Consider the following 20,625-nt stretch of genomic DNA (forward strand, 5'->3'; position numbering starts at 1 on the left):
CACTGAACCATCCTAAGAGAAAAGATTCTGAGTGTAAGATTTCTACTTTATGAATTCACAGTGGATGAACAGTGTCTAATTTTAACTGGTTAATCTTGCACTGTCCAGCTTTTACACAAGTCTGTAAATATTAGAGACTGAACCAGCTTATTCACAGGAAAGTCTTGGAAAAGCCTAATGTCAGAGAATAGTTTTGTTACAATACGCCTCCTGGAATTCTCTTATTTTGTCACTTGCACTTGGCATTGAGAAGAATGACTATCAGTGCAGGATTTGCTTTGCTGTCTTCATCAGCTTTACGCCCACAATGTTTTTCCTGCAAGTGTGGAAAACTCTACTTCCAACTTCTACTTGGGATTATCCAGCCTCTGTCATTAAATAACACAAGCTAAAAAGCATTTATTTCTTTTTCTCCACGCTACTTGGAAATAAGGGGACAGTACATACATATGAAAAAATTTGAACTCAATTTTACAAAATAAATAGTAGTTTGAGCTTGGCCTGAGCTCTGATGAATCCAGGTCAAAGCGATCAGCACCTCACAGAACTGATTCCTCTTACAATGCTAGCTTATAGTTGAAGTGTACTGTTTCCATCTCAAACTGTATAATGCACATAATATAACTGAAGCATTCAAATAGTCACTTTAAACTTCAAGCCGAATGCTTGAATCTTGGTAATGGAATGTCAGTATACTTCAATCAAACTGTCATTTCCTGGAACTTTCCAATCACTTGCTCTGATCTCTCTATTCAAGGAAACAGGAGAATATTTATGGAGCAGAACAAAGCCCATAATATTAAGGGACTGTCTTAAGTAATTCTACATTGCCTCATTTATCTGCAGATGAGGCAACAGCTTGCTTTCTTCAGGAATACCCCGTAACAGCTTACTTTCCTTGCATTTGCATTTCATTCTGCAGATCTTGTCCACTGTCTTTTGATTAGGAAGGGGTGGAGGAGAGGGACTACTTCACAATTGCCAGCTGCACCTGCAGTCAGTTACTTGTAGCAAAGGCTGCAGGAAATGTACCTTTATCCACTTCCTCAGGTTTGTCTTAGCAGATACTACAGCACTAAATATTGTTTAGAAAAAAAGACCTAAGGACCTAAGGTAAATTAAGAATTCCTACTGAAAATTAATAACCTGTTTTGAATCCTTCCATCCTTTCCCTCAGCCCCCTGAATAATTCTTCACAATTGTTTCAGTAAAAGTATGGATAAAACATGACTTGAATTTTTGAGGTTTTTTTTTCATACTACTCACATCCACAGGCTTATCATCTGCAGCACGAGAAGCAATCAGAGTCCTTCCCTGAAAGTCAATGGTGAATTTTTCATCAGTCTGCTTTCTCTCAATTAAATTACAATCCAAATAGAGGGAAATGATCCCCGACTGCACGCTAATACCAAGTTTATGCCACTGCCGATCGAACAATGGATAAATTTCTCGACTCTTAAAAGTGTAATGTAGTATATTCCCCTGAGCAGATTTGGTCATATACTCCACAACCTTTTTTGAACCATCCAGAAGCACAGAGATCTGAAAGCAAGATGAAATAGAAGAAATGGTCATTTAAAAGTTAGAATAGGAGAGTTAAACACATTTACAAACTATATATAATAAAAATACTCCTATTAAACAGATTGAGAAGGAAATATGAAGCTTTCTTTTATGTAACTTTGTAAAAATATCAGCTATAAATCAAGTATGCCTTCTACCCTAGTTTGCAGTCTTAACAGAATAAATTTCCTTAATTTTTTGTCATTCCTACAATTAATTATCAACTATTTCAGAGTAGTCTGTCTATTCTGTATAAACTATAGCTAAATTCAATGGTAAAACATCTAGTAAGTTATATTTGTCATACTACATGGGGAAAAAAAAAAAACTACAAAAACTAAATAAAGGATAAATAAATCAAAGACAACTCCAACCTCGGGAGTATCGTGCCGATTTAAGATTTGCCATATATACCAACGCTCTTTCTTGGTATTTCGTCGTATCCGGAATGTAGCAACTAGAGAGTATTCTTCAGGTAGCCCATTTGGAAATACTTGCCTACAATAGAAAGAAAAAGAAGGGGGGAAGGTGGGGAGAATAAAAGAAAAAAGAATCTTCATTATTCTTATGTACACATGAGCATTCTTTAAGAGGAATTAACAGAAGTAATACCTGGTGAAATCCATGCTCACTCGCACTCAAAGAATTTCACTGGCTTCAGTATTCAGAAACGTCACTTCCTACTTACTCATGCTCAAAAATACAATTCAATTTATTTAAAAGAATGACTGAAAAATTACCTAATCATTTCTCTTTTTGTTTTTCTTTTTGAAATCATAAGATACTATAATTGGATGTCATAAAAGAACTGCTGCAAAATCAGTGCCATACATAAATAAACTTTAAAACACTACTTTTCCAAATTTTTTTTTATTTTTTTTATTTATTTATTTTTTTTTTTTACACTGGAATGAGTTCCCCAGAGAATTTGTGGAATAATTTGTGAAGGATTTGTGGGATGATCTCCATCCTTGGACGAGTAGGAGATAGCTCATAATAACATATTCTAACTTGTTGGTCCTGCTTTGAGTAGCAGATTAGATCCTGTGACCTCCATTGTCAATGACTTGGATGTTTTGAATATTAGAACAACTTGAGCAAAAATAAGGAATATCTTTCTAAATGTATGTCTTGCTATGCTCAATTTCATCATCCCATTTTTACTTGAGATATGCCTCTAAAAACAGGTCTAACTTGCTACCCACATCAGAGAATGTGGCAGAACACCACTTCTGTGAACTTCTGGAAAAGTTTGCATTTCAAAAAGATGTCGTTGAAATTACTCTGTAACTCAGCTGTACAGATTGGTAATTATTAAATACATACTAATTCTGAAATAAACAAATAAAGATGGTTTCATCAATTTTTTTAAATTTGTTTTTTGTTTGTCCTGATTATACAAAACTACATAAAGTGTTAACACTGAGGGTTTTTTTTTGTTTTGTTTTGTTTTTTTTTTTTTTTACATCTGGAACAATGAACAGCAACACTCTGTGTCGCTCAACTAACTACACTGCAAAAGATATACCATGGATCAGAATGAAGGAAACTTGAGGGCCCCACTCAGACAAAAAAAAAATTACTCTGGTTTTCATCCCCTGATCATTTGAAGTAAATAAAACTACAAATGGGATTATTATCACGCAGTAATGTGCTATAGAGGAAAGAGAAAAGCACCAGCTGACAAGACAATAACTGCCCACCCTCCTGGAAGGCAGTGCATTTCAGCTCACTTAGGATCTCAGGAAAAATGCCTTCTGTCAAGAGAGGCCTGCTTTAAATCCTCCCAAAGAGCTTCTTTATTGACTAACACCTCCTTATAGTCCTTTATCCTGGAATCACATTTCTTTGGCATATTTCCATCACCTGATTCCTGTTTTGATCCCAGGAACAAATTGGCTGCTCTCCCACATTGTCAGCGGATCCATATACATTGTTGCACAGTTACAGATGTTTCATTGTCAAAAGGCAAGGCAGAAGTGAACAGGATTTGCAGTACTTAAATCTAGATTTCATCCTACTCCATATTTTCTTTATGACGTGAGAATTATCTATGATTTCTTACAAAGTATAACTTCATTGAACATTACTGAAACACAAGTGCATCTCAGTAAACTATCTGGATGTAGGATTGGCCCTATGGTTTACCATATCCTGGGCAGGCTGAGGACACGGCAGCTCAGGTTTACAGCTGTAATCTACACAGGACATCTGGCTGCAGAAGCATCTGTTTAGCTCTCCAAAAGCAATTAGCATTCCCGGTTAAGTTCTTTATTAAGAGACACGTGGGAGTTCGTATTAATGGGCAAAGGGCAAACAACTGCGGGAGGGAAATAAACAGAAGTCTTCATCAAATGAAAGGAGGAGAAACCACGATTGGTATGACATGTCTACAAAACAGACGGAAGAATTTCTGGACTTGTTAGGTATTCTAGTAAATATGGAACACTTCTTTTCCCTTGTCTCCTATTACTGCAAGCCTCCCTGACACTTAAAGTATTATCTAAACAAGTAATGGTATTAATCCTCTAAAATTCTGTTTCTTTCACAATATTCTCAAAAAATGTGTGAGTGCAAATAATACAAAGTAATCTATGTGAAATTTTTATCAGATTATTTGAAAGCAGAAAAGTTCTCAGGTACAGATTAGCACTATTAAGGAAGAGTAGGAGTTGATTCACCAGTAGAGCTGGTAGAGAAATTTGCTTTGGGAAAAATGCAAAAATTACAAAAGGTTAAATTAATTCCCACTGGCACTACGCTAATTTCAGTGAAATCAACTGAAGAAGGTAAGAAATAAGTAGAAATAGAACAAGGATAAATTTAGATTAACAAAATAATTTACTAGCTCAGGAGGCCAATGGATCCAGTTACCTGCTCCAAGCAGGGCAACTTGAACATTTGCTCCAGTTATTATGAGCTCTGTCCAGATGAGCTTTGGAAGTTTCCACTGATGTAGACTATTTTACTCATCCTCTGGGAAACTTGTTCCAGTGCCTAGCTACACACAAAGTGAATTTATCTTATTTTAACCAATATCTAGTTGGAATTTCACTTGCTATATCTTGTACCTATTGCCTCTTGACCTTTTACTATGAACCTTTGATGGGAGCCTGTTTCTGGCCTCTCAATAACATAGATGTAGAGAGCAATGAGGATCCCTGAGGCTCCTCTCCCCCAAACCAGACAAGGCCAGCTCTCCTGGTCTCTCCTCACATACCATGGGTTCCAGCCCTGCAAAAATCTTGGGCCTCCCACTGGATTCATCCCAGTGAGCTCTTCTCTGCTTTCCTCTCCAGGGAAGCACTAAATTGGACACCAAACTTCTGATGCAGTCTCACAAGTGACAGTGATCTCTTTCCCTGACCTACCAGACCTAATCTGGAGGTGTTAGTCGACAGCTGGCTGAACATGAGCCAGCAGTGTGCCCAGGTGGCCAGAAAGGCCAATGGCATCCTGGCTTGCATCAGAAATAGTGCAGCCAGCAATACTAGAGAAGTACCATAACCCAGTACTGTTGAGGCCGCACACTGAGTACTGTGTTCAGTTTTGGGCTCCTCACTCCAAGAAAGACTACCAGGCCCTGGAGCATATCCATTGAAGGGCAACAAAGCTGGTGAAGGGCTTGAAGCACAAGTGATAAGAGAAGCAGCTGAAGGAACTGGAATTATTTAACTGGAGAAATTTAACTGGAGAAGAAGAAGCTCAGAGGAGACTTTATATATCTCTACAATTACCTGAAAGGAAGCTGTGGTGAGATAGGTGTCAACCTCCCAGGTAACTAGTGAAAGGACAAGAGATAATGGCCTCAAGTTCTGCCAGGGAAGGTTCAGGTTGGATATGAGGAAACAATTCTTCTCCAAAAGACTGATTATGCATTGGAACAGGCTTCCCAGGGAAGGGATGGAGTTACCACCCTGGAAGTGCTCAAGAAAAGTGTAGATATTGCACTTAGGTTTCAGTAGGCATGGTGGTGATGGGTTGATGGTTGGACGTGATGATCTTAGAGGTCTTAGCCAACCTTAATGATTGTATGATCTTATCTTCCTAGGATAGCTGAAAATGTAGTTAGCCTTTTCACCACAAGGGCACTCAGCACAGGCTGCAGCTCTTGTTCTATGGGGCCACTATCTGAGCAGACATTAATCCAGCATGTAACGTCCTATGGAGAGAATCCTTCACAGGCACTGGACTTTTTGTTTGCTTCTGCTGAACTTCATGAGGTCTCCACTAGCCTGTTTCTCCAGTTTGCCAAGATCTTTCTGAATAGCAGCACTGTCATCAATGCACTCACTATTTTCAATTTAGATTCTATGAAATGTTGCAAAGAATTTTAGATTACTAAATGAAATTATTACAGCATGGTTAGAAGTGATGTAAACAAATAGCAAGACAATACTGTTAAATAAACCTATACTACAGGTATATTACACTTCAGAAACAAACAACACAGAATACCACTCTTGGCATAGAGGACAGTCTAAGACCATCCTTTATAATTACCTGCACAGCATAATGCTAAATACCACATATTTTATATAGAACTACTGTATACTGAAGACCAAACTGAATCGAAACAATATCTTTATTCTCCAATTAGTGTTTTCATTGTTTAACAATGCGAACAGGCCTTGCTTAACAAACTAATTAAAAGATGTTTAAAATATGTGCTATACATTCAGCCCTCCAGTCAGATAGTGAATGCTATGAGGTAAAAAACCAAATGGTAAAATACTCAGAAAACACGCATGCTATCTATTACTATATGCAGTTTCCTCTAGGTTCTTCTTCCTTGAATTACTTGAATTGAATGTAATAAAACAAAAATCATGTATCTAGCTTTGAAATTACATAGGTAAAGATAATCAGTAAAGTAGTATAGAAAAAATTCAGTATTCCTCCCGTTATATCTTCTACTCTGTAAAGCTCAGTTATAGACTTTTCAGAAATACAGACAGAATGTATATGTTCTAAACAATAAAAATAAAATGACAACTGATAACAGGGGAAAAAAAAGCTGGAATAGAAACATCAATATAGAACCTCTTCCTCAAATATGAGAAAAGCAAAAAAAAATCTCAGAATATTGAACTTGAACTTCAGTCTTTGAATGTTTAATATACTGTTTCACCCGGTTGTATCTCTCAACATTTAAAAAGGATTGCCATGAAAAACTAACAAGACATCGCATGCAGGGTGAAAACGATAAAGTAGCATTAAACATTATTGAAAAAGACAAAATCAAGTTGTTCCACAGGTCCACAGATGAATAAGTATTTCCTCAGAGTACTTATTCTATTCTATGTGGCACAGGGCAAAGAACAACAGAAAAAAGGAGAGAATAAGGGTGAAAGAAACCTGAACCAAAGTCACCTCAGAGTCTACAGATGTAAAGCACAAATACAGAGACCACTAACTTAGGTTAACACTCCCTGTTATCTAAGCCAAAAAGCAGTAAGGTAAATAACAGGTCTTAAGTAAGCTTCAACATGTGCTCCAACGTTGCAAAAACATGAGTAGTATAGAAAATATCTAAAATAATCTATGAAGAAGAGGGCAAAAGAGAATTTACTGGTTAAAACAAACATGCAAATATGATCGTCAACCCAGGGGATGATTACAGGTTGTTTTTTGGATGCAAATGCTTGAAGTATCTGCATGATCAAACCTGAGAGAAAAACTTTCATAGGAAACATCCTTAACACTGAGACGAGAATCAAGTATCCCATTCCTATTGGGCTTTCACAGCTCAGGACAACCCAAATCAGGTATTATTCCTGCATGATCTGGACTACTTTAACCTTCAAGACTGCTTAATGGACCTTCTTCCCCTCTTCTACACTGAAGCTGATTGTGACTACTGGGACTGTTGAATTCAGTGCTGTCCAAGTTCATTATGTGTGATTTAAGCATAGACAATGGCTTAGGCACCTCTGGGATTACAGGCATAGCCAAAGCATCTCTATGCACTTCCAAGCTAGAATGAAATTTGGGTGGGAGCTAAACACCCGGCTGCTTTGGCCATGGTGCTTCTGAGCTTTACTGGAGCTTATGTCCAGATGCCTAGGAAAATTTTGTCCACAAATGATTCATTTTAGGTGCCACCAGGGGTTAGGTGGTGCTTCAGAACAGACATTTTGAATCATTCCCTGAGACTCAGGCGCCTGAAGTCTGACTAAATTATATGTTGGGTGGAATTTAGACAGTTTAAATTTCTCTCTCTCAGTCTGCATTGTCAGTAATATATAATAAAAATAGGAAAGTTGATGAATGGAGCACTCTGTTCTCAAAGCAAAGCACACCCTTAGTGGAAACTGCAGAAAACAATTGCAGGAACTGCACATGAACTGAACTCATGAACTGAATTTCTACCACCCTAGCTTGCTGGATTGAGGTGTACTGTAAATTACAGACAATCCAGCTGCCAGACTAGGGAGGCAAAAGAAAACAAGAAGGAAAATTGTTAATGATAAGCAGATATGTCGCAAATTCAGGTAGCCAGGTCTATCGTGATATTCCATAGGCTGAAGCATCAGGTAGATACATCTAGAGCAGTAATAAATACACAGTGATATCACAGCACCATCCATGTGCCGCTCTATCAAGGAGTTTGTATACTCTTAGTTGCAAAGAGTTTTGTTGCACTCTCCCCTTTTTAATTGAATAAATTTAGCTATAATTTTCCCTAAAAACAAGTACAGTGGTGCAAGTGCAGCACAGACCATAAATTATTAGATTATTAGAAAAGTATTTTACATGATCTTAGCAATCATTTTTGTGCATACCCTCTAATGTTTGTCATGATCAAGTATTGATAGATTTTTGGCAAAAATACTTGCTTGTTCATTCGTTTCCTCAAAAGTTCTGAAAATCTCTGAAACCATCTGGTTCTCCCACTGCTACCATACTAGATGAAGTAATTATGAATGAATTAACTGTATATTCACTGTGCTATAAACAGTTTTAGTTCTATATTTGTAAAGCAGCATTGAGTTACCCATATCAAATTTAGTAAGGCAATCCTTTATTTACCTTTTGTTTTTATTTTTAAAAAAGCACTAATGGAAAAGTAGCGTCTATTTTTAAATCTTATGAACGCTAATTGTTCCGTATCAAATGAGAATATACTACAGTATACGACAAACTTCCGTATTTACAAGTATCAATGAAACCTCCAGCCTGCTGAATATCTTCCAGGAAGAGAAAGATGAGCCAACTTACATTTCCTGAGATTGAAGTGAGAGATGTTTAGAGTTTATGGCAAGACATATCTTTTCCAGCTGACATATACCATTACCTGGTATATGTCACTTGTAACATGACAATGTTACAATAATTTGGAGACCAGAGCTCAAGGAGTTAGTTTAAACAACTTTCCTATCATGGGTGATGATTTATGTAGCACCACGTTCTCTGAGATGTTGAAGTCTTAACATTTCTTGCTCACTAAAGGAACTCAAGCTGAGATCAGTTGTGAAGAAAAAAGCAAAGTAATCCAATTAAAAAGAAATCCATATTATTCTCAGTATTTTTTACATCTAATTGCTACATTCCTGATTCACATTTTTGCCTAACTTCACTAGTACAATAGAAAGTGGAAATTGGAAATCACTATCAAAAAAAATTTACCAGTTACTGCCTAGAAAGGGTATTATAAATTCTTAACAAATAAAAGTTAAGGACAGCTGTTTGTCACCCAAAATAAGAAATAATTTCCCTCCCATCCATCTTCCTCAAATCACACTAAGATGCACTATACAGTTTCATGTTACATTAGGCCTCAAGTTGTTTTCATATGACACGTTATATGATGCAACTTAAGGGAAACTATTCAGACAGCTTAAGAGTTATTAATTACTTAGGCGGAGGACAACCCACTCAGAAAACGTACCACTGAATGCAAAGCTGCAAATTATTTTAACATTGAGAAAAGAGATTTATGTAAAATTTTATAAACTTTAGCATGTTTCTGTTTTTGTCTTCTGAACAGGTAGATCAACTGCCACTTCTAAAATACAGGTGGTTTAGATTTATTTATTTATTTTGCTGAAAGTCCATGTTGTTATTAAGGAAATTGTGAAGGACATTTAAAAAAGGAAAAAAAAAGTTTGAAATAGAAATATAAGACATATTAGGTCTACTCAGAAAAGGTTTTTCCTAGTCTTTCCAGCAGTATTCTGTAAGCTTATTTATATGAAATATCAGCAAACTCCTAGATCCAGTAGAGTCAAAAGTACTCTTCCAGTGATTTTAAAGAAGTCATGCTAACTACGTCTGCTTTCAAGTTTGATCAATTTTTCAACATTTCAATTTGTCTGGAAAAACATCCAGAAATAGTAATAACTACAGCCTTAGAAGTGGTAACATACAACAATGGAAGTGCAAAATGCAACAATTTTTTTTCTCATTTTCCCAAGTAGAATTCTGCAGACTGATAACGATTTGAGATTATTCAAATCAACATTTTATCTTTTGCAGTCTTGTGGAAAGCAACTTTCAACACTTCTAATGCAGTTATAAATGCATTTGCCTTGTTCACTTTGGATATATGTTTTAAGAATCAAATAGATCTGAGAGTAACACAATGAACTTTCCTTTTATCTGGAAAACAAAAATAACCCCATATAACAAGTATAGTATCTTATTAATAAATATTAAGAAATTAAAAATATGATTAAATACGTTCAGAAACTATACAATATTTTTTTTTCAAACAGCATGTTTCAATTTCAAAAATATAAATTAGGCTGCTCTAATCAGCAGTAAACATCTCTCTGTGTTAGAGGAACACAGGGTGACAAAGAATGACAACCGGTGAACATGGTGATGAGAGATGAAGAAGGTAAAGGATGAAAGCCAGAGCCTGACTAATTGAGAAAGCTAAAATCTTACTAAGAAAACCTCATAGCCTGAAGTCTGCACTGGCATAGACTCAAGAAAAACCAACGCAACAGACTGGATCCAATGCATATATCACAGTAAGTTGTTTTCTAATGTGCAAAGCCAGTAAAGGAAACATATTTTGTGCAGGCATCAAGATATTTCTCTAGACAATTTTGAGCTAATATAACTTTGAACAGCATAGTTCTTGTGATTCAGAAAGACTGAAGTCAATCTATATGATTTCCTCAGGTCTCATATTGACTACTTTTCTTGGGATATGATCAAAGACAAATAAACACACTGCTGTTGGTGTCCAAGGAATTGAAAATTCCCCCAAATCTGCTTTCTCCTACTCATGCAATTACATGACTCCTTCTGGTATCCCTCTGCCTCATGCTGCTCAAATCAGACTGGCTTTCAATCTGTCAGCATCACTTACTGACAAAGAAACATGCAGGGACTTTCTAATGTTGGTAGCAGAAAGCAACCAAACTCACTCTCTGTTGTTCTAGTTTGTTTTTCCATCCCAATGCCTTACATATATGTGCTCATAGCTGCGGAAGTGTGGTAACATCCCTGGAGCTGATACTGATGCATCAGTAATTTATATCTTCAGTTCCACCTGCCCTTTCTCACAAGGATGTTTCATTAAGAAGTTACATGCATCCTACACTTTTAGAGTCTTGACAGTAATTTTACAAACACAAAGTGCCCTTTCATTAGCCTGTAACCCAAAGATGCTAAATCTGTCCACATATCAAAATTAAAAAAGTTAGGTAGAGATTCCTCCAGTACCAGCATCCATCTTCCTACCACTGGGAAGCCACATAGAAAATATAAAATAATTCAAAAGAAAACTGTTCTTTTGCACCCTTATAATCACCTTTCAGAAATAATGTTCTTCTTAGGTATACATCTCGTTCTTCTTTCCTTTCTGTAGCTAAATGTTGAAAAAAAAAATATTTCTAAGTGGTTCACACATAGGAACACAGTCTTTTTGTCCAGAATGAACATCTCAGAAATCTTAAGTGCTTTCCTTAAAACGTTAGTAAACTGATAGTGTCTATAAGAGAAGCACTCAGGGCCTGACATATTTTTTGCAAGTGATACACAAAAACTGAATAAAGCTTTCATTTCTCAAGGTAAATATGAATGGTTGAATTTGAAGAAATTTAATGAACTATCTATTATCTAGGTGGATTCTGTGCTAATTTAGTCCTTCTAGTTTACTCCCAGAAATGGAACAAAGACAACAGATATAGTTATTAAAAAAGTCTATTACTTGGCAGACTTTGAATTGAATAAGAGATTAACTTTTTAATGTTAAATATGATTATCTATGGTGGACTTCAGTTATTCAGCTGAGCAAGAAACTCACTGAAGATGTCACAAAAAATAATAATTACTGTAACCTCTAAGAGTCAACTGGCAGCAAAAATTTTTCTGCACACATTGTTATGTGCTACCCACACTGAAGCTAAACAGATGATGCACATCATACACTAGAGTGAGGAAAAAAGGAACAATGTTCCTTTTTCCTTGGCCTAGACATATTTATATATTTTTCACTAGAGGACATAGAAAGCTAACCATCCATTTTTCCTTGAATGTTTTCACAGCCAATTTACTAGCACTGTACAGATATTTGCATTGGTATCTAGAGATACCGATTCTAGTATCTCTAGATTCCAGAAATAGAATGGTCTTCCTAGTTTTGTAGGGTTAATCTGCTCAAGGAGATCTTCACTCTGAGAATCTTGCATTCTACCTAGCATTCACATGCGAGCACTGTGAGCTATGTCATATTTCTGCATGACCTTGTGCTATCCAACCTAAAGGTGTTGTTTCTTTATAACTCTCAATTTCTAGCTGTTTAGTCTCTCTCACTTCCATCCCAAACTTGTGCTAGTTTTTAGCAGTGAATCAGTGGAATAAGTGCTAGTGAAGTGAGTTACTAATTACATTTGAAATAGGTTCACCCCTTCCTTTCCTAGTATGTGCTGCCAGCTCCTAGACAACCTGGGAGAGGAGGTAAGACAAACCATCTCATGGGCTAGGATGAATAATATGAAAACTGTGGGTGGTGGTCACAGTGAACATAATATGTTAGTTGTTGGTGGAAAGGGAGAGCTAAAAGGAATTCTGTGTGGAATTAAGCTGAGTGAAACCAAGGGATGTTCTTTTTCCTAACTACTTCAAATAATTTCTTGGATAACTATCCTCCTCCTCCTCAGCACTCAGTAATGCCTACTAATAAATTCAGTCCAGACTGCAGCCACAAACAGCTAAAGCGTTTTTTAAAAAAAGACACAGGCAACACTGGAGATACTGCAGCCTATGACATTGTTTGAGATGGATACGCCTGTCCATCAGAATTCTCCCAAAAAAGAAAGTGTAAGGGGTGAAGATTATATTACCAACAGAAGAGATTGGAATAGGAAAGGTTAATGATACCAGATACCAGAGGACTGACCCGAAATAAGTAGCTCTGTCAGCTGCAAGTGTGAAGGTACAGAGACAGAACATGCCTTTGCTTTAACACCCCCTACATACAACATGTCTAGTCTGTGAATATTTAAGCCTAGTGTTCAGCTTTTAATTTGAAGGATAAATAGGTAATGAGTTGTTTGTTTGTTTTTTACAGTCTGTAAAAAACAGTAATATTAATGGATTTTAAGTGAATGAATCTGAAAATAAAAATCAATGATAAATCTGCATCACATAGAGAGACCTAGAAGAATTTTAATAAACTGGAGATGAATATTTCTCTGAAGTCCCAGGACTGATTGAAGTCAAATAAATTAAAAATAACAACCACCAACATAAAGTACATACAATTTGTCCTACAACTCACACTTTCTGTAACAATGAGATTTCAGCAACTTGCAGATTAAATGAGGTTAAAATATATCAAGCAAAATAAAATCAACATTGCATTGCTATCTGCTGAGTCATAACTATGTTTAACGGGATGGGCTGAGGACTCACAACTTGCCAACCCTGTGACTATCTGACCGAGCTGGGAAATGGCCAGGTATTCTCTTTAAAGGACTAGGAGAGAAACCAAAAAAGCTTAAATAGTGAAACAGGGTCTTGCATTAGACCTGATACAGAAGTGCTGAAAGAAGACTTCATCCAGTGGTCACTGTGGATAAATGAAGCAGGTTCACTCTCTCCTTTATTTAGGTTTTTCTTAAGCATCACATTAAAAAAAAGCCAACACCAAACACACATTGAAAGAACACTGATGTTACAAAGAGCCCTTCTCAGACTGGGCACACAGGCCAGATGCCTTATATCCAAATAACTAAGCTTGAGATACTGCGTATTTACAAACTTCTCAGTGCAGACTCTGCAAAAAAAAAAAAAAAACCCTTTTTTTTAAACTATGCATGTTATTCCATTAATTGTAGCTTTATTTCATATTGAATCATCTATGCTACACCTGTGTGAAGTTAACATAACTAAAATAAAAGCTAATTTTTTTTTTAATAGAAGGCCAAGACTGAAATCTGTACTGCTGATTAAAATTCCATAAACACTAAATTATCTACTACAAACCAGTCTAAAATGTTAAAGACTTATAACAGTAAAGAAAATATCACTAATATTTCACATGGTAAAAAACTATACCATATAGGCATTTTCCAATAATGTTTTCCTAATTTTAAAAAAGAAATACTTACCTTGCTCATAGTTTTATGACAAAATAATATAAACATTATCACTATTAAATTACTTGGTTGACAATGGAGTTAAGTATCCAATGTTATGAAAATCTGTATTCTTCAGGTAAAAAAAATAAAGATATTTCTAACAGCATAGTCTACAACTGAAATACACATTTACTGCTGTACGTATTTACACTTTCCAGTACTTAAGAGAAACCCATGAGCAGAAGGGAGAGTGACTTTTTACACAGTCTGATACTGATAGGACAATGGGGATTAGCTTTAAACTTAGAGGAGAAAGGTAGATGTTAAGAATAAATTCTTTACTTGGAGGCAGAGAGCTCTGAGGCCCTCACGCAGACTGCCCAGCAAAGTTGTGGATGCTCCATCCCTGGAGGCATTCAAGGCCAGGATACATGGGACCCTGGGCAGCCTGATCTAGCTGTTGGCAACCCTGCCCATGGCAGGGGGGCTGGAACTAGATTGTCTTTAATGTCTCTTCCAACTCAAGTCATTCTATGACTGCATGAAAACAAAAATCAAACTATTCACAGAATTTGCAATTAATTGCAATAATAACCAGTAGGATACTATTAAAAAAATAATGTAATCTTACTTATTATATGGATTCATATTAGTAGCGAGAACTGAAGCAATGAAGTAAGGCTGTGTTGTAACTCTCCAGAACTATCATGAACTCCAAACAGTTAATGAGTCATGACTTTCCATGAAATCATATCAGCTATCTTTAATCACAAAGTGTTTTTTGTATTCCTCTTAATATTTTCACAACAAACCAGTCTTAAACTTATGTAATTTCCTGGCAGCATAGCCTGCTTAGCCTGCTTTCACACACTAATACAGTCATTTAACATTTCCTAAATCTAAAGAAACTTCTGTGGAGAAGGAATTAACTTATGAAAAATAAGAAGTCACGCCCCTTTTTGAGTAAAAACGCCCCTTATGTTCCTTTTTGAGTAAAAACAATTGTCTGATAGCATTTTTTGTATTTAACATTTTCAGACATTAATCATATGCAATTTCATTACTGAACTACCCTACATTGTATCTTCTATTTGTTTTTGGTCCTGTTGTGGTATATTTTCTACCAATGTCTCTGTCCACATGATGATTCTTTTGAGCTACCATCTTTATCACATGTTGTTCACATAGTAATCAAACTTCCTATGTTAACCTCCTATTGTCAGTTCCCAGTAATTAAACTCCACAAACCATACTTCCATACTTAAAAAAAAAAAAAAGCTACCTTCCACAAAAGATTTGTTTCCATGTAGTACCTTTACCCATGAAAACATTATCTATCAATCCTGCAGATGTCAGCTGCTAAATGTCTATTTTCCACATCAATAACTTAATGCAGCAATTGCAGGTGCTACACTCCAGCAAAAGTACATCCAGCACAACAAACGCCTGAGTACAAGGTTGGCGATGGAAGTACACTTCACATTTTGACCAGCAATTCCTTGTATAATATTCACCAGGAGCATGTCATAGAATCATACAATCCTTAGAGTGAGAAGGAACCCTAAAAGGCTACCTAGTTCAACTCCCCTGCAGTGAACAGAGACACCACAGCTAGATCAGGTTGCCCAGGGCGTGATCCAGCCTTGCCTTGAAAATCTCCAGGGATGGGGCATCCACCACACCTCTGGACAACCTGTTCCTGGGCCTCACCACCCTCACTGTAAAAGATTTTTTCCTGATATCCAACCTAAGCCTAGCCTCTGTAAGCTTGAAACCATTTCTCCTTGTTCTATCACCACAGATCCTGATGAAGAGTCTGTCCTCTATCTAGCTCCCCTTTAGATACTGAAAGGCTGGTATCAGGTCATCTCAGAGACTTCTCCAGTCTGAACAGCCCCAGCTCTCTCAGCTTGTCCTTGTAGGAGAAACGTTCCATCCCTTGAATCATTTTTGCATCCCTCCTCTGGAAGAGCTCCACCAGGTCCATGTCTCTCCTGTACTGAGGATTCCACATCCGGATGCAGTACTTCAGGTGAGGTGCCACGAGAGCAGAGGAGCAGGATCACCCCCTTGTCCTGCTGGCCATGCCTCTTTTGATGGTTGGCTTTCTGGGCTGCAAGGGCACATTGCTGACGCATGTCCAGCTTCCCATCCACCAGTACCCCCAGGCCTTTTTCTGGCAGGGCTGTGCTCAATCCTTTCATCCCCCAGCTTGTATTGCTAGTGAGGGTTGCCTTGACTCAAATGCAAGAGGTTGCATTTGGACTTGTTGAACCTCAAGAAGTCCACCCAGCCCCACTGCTCAAGCCTGTCTATATGTCCATACATATATACATGGATATGTATACCAGCTATATACAATTTCCTTTTTTTATTGAGGTTCATAGATCAGTTTAAATTGATACTCATTTAACCTTCTGAAGTGCATACTTAGAGATGCAGACAGATTCTGTAACAGAAGTAGGGCAATTGGAGATGTTATCTATATGGCCACTTCTCAAGACTAACCTAAGGCTGCAAAGGACTCTGTACATGTACAACTAAACTCCAGTTGATACCCAGGTCTCCAAGCAAAAAATCCATGGCATCAATCATAGAGTTCATGAAAAATTAAAATAGTATTTGTAAATATTTGGTTATTTATCTCCATCTGTATGTTTTATGATTAGAAACTGCAAAGAGCTAAGCACACAGAAATGCTAGAGGGCAAAAGTCTTTCACAACCAACTGGAAATAAAAGAAAATTAGTGTAATGATAAAAAGCACTAGGAGGTTTACAAGAGCCCATAAAGTATTTTTAGATAGGAAAGCTAAAAATTGAGGAGCAAGGTGGGGAAAGGGGATGATACTTTTTATGACATCTTTAAACACCAAGGCACCAGTGTAGACACAGCTGTATCAGCACAAATATCTTTTTGTAAGTACAATTTTAGTCACTGAGAGAAATGCCTGGCAGCGTAGCTTATGCAAACTACATTTCTCAAAGCATTAAATCACAAAAGTCACAGAATAAGCTCTGATTTATTACAGTTTTTTTTTTCAGTCTGCTGATAAATGACTTATGAAAAAATGGCACCACTGCTTCTGCTGAAGAAATTATATGCATTTGACAAAGGCACTTGAATTCTCTCAGTACAATCAGCCAAACCAATAAATTATCTTTCAATCTCTACTTCTATCACACAACATAAAGGAGAAATAATCTACCATCAGCTGCATGCATTATAGGTAGTATATTTCATTCAGTTTTGCATGGCTGCTTATAACACTGCTGTACATGCCGATATTTATTCTTGGTGTCAAAAAACTTTAAATTATATTAATTTTGCAACTGTATTTTTGGTCTAAGACTATTCTTACTGGAATTCCTATCAATCGCAGTTCTCTTTATACTTAGTCTGCATCCTCCTTATTAGTTCATACTATTACCTTGCTCTAGACTTTGGAGACTGTTTAAAAAAAAAAATCCAAAGGAAAAAAAACAAACTCAAAGCAATATCACAAAGGCTCTACAAGTAAACTTGTCTAGCAGGGAGAAAAAGATAAAAGATGAACTCTTCCAAGAGTTCCCCACAGTAAGGCTTCAGTTAAGGTTCTCTTTAGCTAGCATACCACTAAGTTATACTGCATCCAATTTTTTTAACAAAGGTCATGCAGAAGTATCCAGGTAAATTGCTTTTGTTGAATCTGAAAACTAATACCACAATAACTTTGTCTAGCAATTGCATCTATGACGGTATGCTTTAATCTTCTCTATCTGCTCCAAGGAACATTAAATGCAGTTTCAGCACTCATAGCAGATGAAAATAAAAAATACAGAAGTATATAAGAAAAATAAAATTGCTTGGATACTAGAGAGTTTTGCTTCTTTTAAAACAGAAAAATAGAGTTGTTTTCTACAGAGCAGATTACACCATTAATTAGAAGCAGGCTGCTGAGAGCAGGAGTTCCATGGAGTCCCTCTGTGCCCCTCTCCAGCACTGCATTCCCACTCCTTCCCCTGTGACTGACTGATTGAGATCTCACAGCCACTGTGACAACTGATAGCCTCATGGACCAGTGCAACTGATGCTGATGTAAAAGAAGACAAAGCTGAGAGCAGAAGAGAAGCGCCATAAACTAAGTTTATTTTCTGGCAAATAGTCTTGGCCAGACAGATCTTAGGAGGAAAAAAAAATATCTAATACTAATTCAAACTGAAATACATGCTTTTCAAATTAAGGAAAGCTTTTCATGTAAGGAAATTAAACTGCTTTTGCTATTTGGTCACTCAGTGCTTCTGTGATTTCCTTATTGCTTGTCCGAAGTTTCATCCTGAACTGTGAAGTACGTAAGTTGTATGAATCCACAAAAAAAAAAAAACAAAAAAAACTTGTTGGTCTCTAGTACACACACTGTGGACAAATCCCCTTGAGATCCACATTTTCCAAAGACTCCTCCCTTCATCTCTGAGAGCTTTCTGGCCTGAACAACATTGCTGGGAGATTTAAAAAACAAACAACAACAACAACAAAAAAAAACACACACAAAAAAAAACCAACACACAAAAAATCCAATCAGAACAGTCTGCTTCATCCAACATTGCCTTACTAACTCAACTGGTAAGATGCTCTTCTGCCTGGGGAATTTGCAAAAGGTTAAAAAATTCAGATTTGCTACAGTCAGTGGTAAATTAAAATTAAAATAGTTTTGCTGATCTTTGTTCCCTCACAATCTGCTTTTAATGTAAGTATTAAACATTTTTTATATATTCTTCTCCTTTGCCTGTATCTCTCTTTACTTTTGCTTTCCTGACTCTTCCTGCATAACAAATCATATGTTAAATTATATGATTCAAACTCAGCTCAGCATTTAAAATCAATTAGTGTCTGAAATTTAGTTTTGGAGTTTTTTTATTATTATTTTTTAAAGCTATTGGCAGAGATCTTGTAAATTGCCAGGTAGAAACAAGCCCAAACATGGGGAAAAAGAAAAGACATTGTGTTATTGTTCTTTAAAAGAAGCACAGTCCTGTCTTTTTTCATCTCAAGAGGCAACAGTTTTCTTCTTAGAAATGAAGATATGAAAAGAAGGAACTGGTGTTATATGATAGGAAAAGCTCCAATATGTTTTTTTCAATTGTTCAATTCAATTCATAAAATGCAGTAAGTTTTCATGTTTCTAGAAATGGACACAAAACATATTATTTCAGTACCTTTAAACAGAATTGGAAAAATTAGAAAAAAAAATAATTATGTCACCACAGCTTTTGATCCACTATTTTGGAAGACCCGAAGAAAGCATCAGGATTGATACTAAATTTAGGCTCCCACACTTGGGAAGTAAATTCCAGAGACAAGGCCCTTTTCTTGAAAATACCCTGCAACCAAAATACCAGACATTGCAATCTTAGCATTGTTGGCTCAAACAGCTCTAATGACCCCAAATAAATATACAATATAGGAAGGGAGAGGTGGTTTTTCTTAAATAGCTATTTAATATTTAAATAGACTGAAGGCTAACAGGACCTCAAATAAGTACAGGTAAAAGCTAGTTAGCATAACTATAATTACTGCCACCAAACAGAGGTGCCATCTCATCACCATTCTCATGCTTAACTGGATTACTATAGAAGTGTTTGATGAAACCTTTTAAAAACTGCCAAGTTGCATAACTAACCAATTTGTATCATATTTAAGAAATATATATTAAAAAGTAGCGTACATATATATAGGTATAGATATTAATATTTTTCAAGAAGATGGCTGAACCTGGCTCTGCTGACCAAAATACATGCCATACACAAAGCAAATCAGAAGTCATACCCATGTAGATGTTCACTGATGGCTAAATTCTATTGTGAATCACTGGGCTTTTTTTTTTTTTTTTTTTTTTTTTTTTTGGAGAAGGAAATCATAGGATCACAGAACAGCTTGGGTTGGAAGGAACCTTAAAGATCATCCACAGTTCCAACCCCACTATGGGATGCAGGGCTGCCACTCACTTCTTCAGGCAGTCACTCAGAGATAAGTGCCTTTGGGAGCAAAGTGCTAGCTATAAAAAGGCTTCTACAAGTGAGCACAGAAACTGACTTGCTACATGCCAGCTGGGTTCAGGAAATGTAACTCTGTAGTACAGATACTGCAATTTTAAAAGTTTCCATCGAAACCAAACAAAACACATTCATAGATATTCTTCCATCCTTGATTTCTGTTTTTAGCCTGGAGAGGACTGACAAAAGTGGTAACAGTATTTCTGCACTTGGTAACTAGACATCACTAAAGGGTGAAAATACTTTGTCTGAAATACAGCCCAAGTTACAGTCACTGCTCTTTCAGCAGCACTAAGTGACAGCAGTGCTGATAGTGCTCAGTAGTCCAAATACAGTCAAAATCCAACATCTTTTCATTATCTTAGACCAAATGTGGAAGGATTCCTAAAAAAGTCATGAGCAATTAAATTGCTGTAAATCTGAGAACATTCTATCAGCCAGCTCTGACAATCACACCAGTAAATTAATATGATTTAATCAAACCAAAATGTA

General features: G+C 36.5%; 1 protein-coding gene across 7 annotated transcripts in view; it reads right to left on the bottom strand.

Annotated features, from left to right (window-relative positions):
• Positions 1 to 20,625, bottom strand: part of COL19A1 (collagen type XIX alpha 1 chain) — a 189,253-nt gene that overhangs the window by 154,944 nt on the left and 13,684 nt on the right. For all 7 annotated transcript variants that reach the window (XM_031552582.2, XM_085217827.1, XM_019613188.2 and 4 more), the window contains exons 5-6: positions 1,938 to 2,061; positions 1,267 to 1,542 (exon numbers count right to left, since the gene is read on the bottom strand). In XM_031552582.2, the coding sequence (XP_031408442.2) occupies positions 1,267 to 1,542; positions 1,938 to 2,061 (400 nt within the window). The remainder of the gene's footprint in view (positions 1 to 1,266; positions 1,543 to 1,937; positions 2,062 to 20,625) is intronic.

This window comes from Meleagris gallopavo, chromosome 2, assembly GCF_905368555.1.
Source record: "Meleagris gallopavo chromosome 2, MGAL_WU_HG_1.1, whole genome shotgun sequence".
Lineage (NCBI taxonomy): Eukaryota > Metazoa > Chordata > Aves > Galliformes > Phasianidae > Meleagris > Meleagris gallopavo.